A 3,641-nucleotide genomic window follows, 5' to 3' on the forward strand; every position below is an offset into this window, starting at 1 on the left:
GACGCGGAGCGCCCTGGAAGGCGCGGGGTCAGCCCTGCCGCCCTGCCCCTGGAGCTGCAGAGTGCTCGGTGTCCCCGCGGGATCCCTGCTCAGCCCTTCTGGGGCCTTTGTGCCCTGTTCACTTGCGTCTTCCCCGCAGGCCTGGGGGCTGTAAAGATCACAGGTGCAAGGTGAAGGTAGGTTTTCCCTCCGTCGTTATCAGCATGCATTTATACGGAAGAAATAGATGCTTCCAAAAAGCATTCTCATTCAGTTGTTTTTTGCTTTTATTTCCCATCCTGTATTTAGCTATCAGCCATAAGAGTTTTGCAGTTATGAGGAATTTTCTATGCTGAGACTTCTCTTGCAAGTTCCTGCCCATGATAAATTTTGGCTTTGTGCTACAGGTGTTTTGGACATTTCTGCTTATGGTCTTGTTTTTTTCCTGCTATTACTCCCTGATTCCATCTCTCCTGGAGAAGCTCTAGAAAAGGTGTTCCCGTGATGTTTCTGTTAGGCCACATATTTTTATCAGATTTTATTTTCATTTTTACTTAGCCACACCACCATACCACAGGATAGTACCTAGAGTCTACAGTGATACAAGTATCGTGCCACCTATTACACACCATTTAACTAAGCTAGTCAGTTATTTCACTGTGTTTCTCTTAGAGAGTTTTTATATAGTGGTATTTTGTGGGTTTGGAGGATTTGAGGTTGTCATGGTTTTTAGTTTTGTTGCGTTAGAGACAAGTAAAAGAAGCTGATGTTGGTTTGTTGAGGACTGACTGTCTCAAAGCATTTGGTAACACACTTGAGAGTAACTGTACAAGATAAACACCAGGGAAAAAATACAAAGAATAAAAAAGATGCTAACACAAGGCGAAACCCTGTGCTCTTAGCGTAGCTATCCCTGTTTATACCCACTGAAAATCTGACCTGGAACCCGTATCATTTTAGATTAGCATTAGTTACAGATCCTGTGTGGTGGCAGGTATTAACAGATGACATAAGCACAGCAATTTATCTGGTTTGTGCTGCTTCACGTTGAATATTTGCAGCATCTTACAAAACGACATTCCTTTAACTTGCGTAGCATGAAGTAGGGCAGTGGAACGTATGCTGGATTGTATTTTAACTACAGTACAGCAAAAAACGAGCTTTAAATTCCTGCATAAATTCATTATGATCCTATTCTTCAAAGTATTATATTTTTTTGGTTTTTTACTGTTGTTTAATACCAAATAGCCACTGGAACTGCATATATCTTCCAGTTTGGAAAACAAAGCAAACAAAGACAGGTTTTAAAAAGCTTGATTACAGTTTATTTTTATTGCGTGTAATTTTCAATAAGACGGGTTTATTCTAACAGCTGTAATAAGCATGACAGATCTGAAAGCTGTTTCATGATTGCTGGGTCTCTTTCTTTGTCTCTGATGATGGAGGTGTCTTAATTACTGTTTGTTTTTGTAAATTTTAAGGATTAGTCATCCTTTGATGCCAGATGACTCAGTTGTACCATACATTTTCAAATCTTTGCATTCAAAAACTTCATGGAGTTGAGTTCTGATAGGAGATTTTGAAACACGCTGCTGCAGCCCATAGTTAATCTTTCAGCAAAAGCATTCTTCTATGTCACGGCCAGTTCTTAATCTGTTTATATGGGGATCTGATAGTTTTGGAAGATACCTTTTAATGTGGACACTTCAGCTATTGCATCTGTCTCTCTGCGACTTTTGTTTGCTGGGTAAATGCAAATCGTCTCCAGATCCTGTTGACAGAAGAGGTGGTGACCAAAATGTGGGTCTGAACTGGCTCCATGAAAGCAATGGCAGATCTCCCATTGAGTTTAATAAGGCCAGGATTTTGCTCTAGCTTCTGTTACTGTCATTCAGAGGTCCGTGGTAGTTTTGTGTCCGCAGAGCCAGAAGAGTGTTTCTGAGAACTGGGAATGTGATGTTTTTTCCAGCCACCACTCTCATTTTGTGACACTGTTGTTCCATTTTTGTGAGGGCCAGGGAATGATTTTCGTAGTGTGAAGATTGATTTGGAGCATTAAATCCCCACCAAACGCACAAGTAAACCATTACTAGGAGAGAGGAGAGTCTAGAGTAATTGTGGATGCTTTATTTGGTAGTAACTGGAGCTTTTGGTTGGATCAGACTTCACAGCTTTGCCATGTAACTTTTGTAGAGACAATCAGCCTCTTGTCCTACTCCCTCATCTATCTTATTTATAATGCATACCTGTACTGTCTAGTCTCCTTGTTTGCTGGGACAGCCACGTTGCAGCCCCCTTTTGTCAAATGGTAGCTAAATCATTAGTAGGAGTGAGAAGCCATTTCATTTCAGTGATTTCCATTTCAAGCAAATGATTATCACCTATTCATGCAGTGTTTAACACAATTGTAAACTAAGCATTGAATCCCTTACACGCTGTCTAGCACTCTCTTTGCCCACATTATGCCGTATTGCCTTGTGCAGCCATGACCATCATGCCTGTTACACTTAGTGCAAGCCTGTGCCCAGCATCCCACAACCCATTTCAGCACCCCTGCACAGAAGTGTTCCTACCCCTTGTGCCGTTCCTCCTCTCCTGGCTGCCAGTGCCAAGTTGGTCAGGATGTCCTTGTGTTCAGTATCCCACCCACCTCGACGCCCTTCTCTTCTGCATTGGTTTCCTTCAGATGTGAGACCTGCATGTAGCTGGAGCTTCCCCAGCATGCTCCTTCTTCCAACCTCACCTTGCACTCCACAGACTTTTTTTTTTTAAGGATGCCAGTGCTTTGGCCCAAAGTGGAGCAGTGCAGTTGGAAGCAGTTGGATGGACAGGAGACAAATAGCATACCTGTCAGCTATCCACAGTAAAGCCAAAGGCTGGATCCAGTTTGCTAGTGGTAGTTCCCTTGGACCTAAAAACAGTGCATGGGAAGTCCTGTAAAGAAGTCCCAGGTCATTGCAAGAAGTGAGTAGGATTGAGATAGCTGCTTTCTAAACTGATACTGAGATCCTGGTTCTGTAAAGAGTTGGGTGCTTCATGTTCAGAGAGGTCTGGAGACACCAATTTGTGAATTATAAAATGTAGTACAAACCAACCTAATGCCTTTACTGTTAGCCTTCAGCTTAAGAATAGTGGTCAACATGTACAGAAGATCATGCTAAAAGTGGCAGTCTGCAAGAACAACGACTGATTTGAATCCATATAGAAGTTTATTGTGATATATGTGAAAACTGAGTTGCTTAAAACTTCAAACCAAAATGAATGGGAAATTGTTTTATCTCTTGGGGGAAAAGAAAATTGTTTCAGAGTGCTGAACTTGAATAAACAAATAGTCTGCAATAAATAGTTACACGATGCACAATTAAGATAAAAGATGATTAGTATGCTAACATTCTATATGTGTTTGGCTACATTAAAAATAGAGGTATATAGTTATCTGTCTTCAGTTCTGAACTATATCTATGTTAATGTGTCTCAGTACATACCTCATCGTATTTTATAGGTGGCAAAAGTGGAATATGTTAGAAAAAAGCCAAAATTAAAAGAAGTTCTGGTGAGATTAGAAGAGCATATGGAATGCACCTGTACATCATCAAATACTAATTCAGATTATAGAGAAGAAGAAACTGGTATGTTTTCCTTTTTTTTTTTTTTTTTTTTTT

The 3,641-nt window shown here is 40.7% G+C and overlaps 1 protein-coding gene across 1 annotated transcript in view; it reads left to right on the forward strand.

Moving 5' to 3' along the window:
* PDGFA (platelet derived growth factor subunit A) overlaps window positions 1-3,641 on the forward strand; it is a 20,753-nt gene that overhangs the window by 15,272 nt on the left and 1,840 nt on the right. Inside the window, exon 5 of the mRNA XM_035897228.1 lies at window positions 3,482-3,608. Coding sequence (XP_035753121.1) covers window positions 3,482-3,608 — 127 coding nt within the window. The remainder of the gene's footprint in view (window positions 1-3,481; window positions 3,609-3,641) is intronic.

The sequence above is a fragment of the Egretta garzetta genome, unplaced genomic scaffold (genome assembly GCF_000687185.1).
Source record: "Egretta garzetta isolate BGI_Z169 unplaced genomic scaffold, ASM68718v1 scaffold57, whole genome shotgun sequence".
NCBI classification, from domain to species: Eukaryota; Metazoa; Chordata; class Aves; order Pelecaniformes; family Ardeidae; genus Egretta; species Egretta garzetta.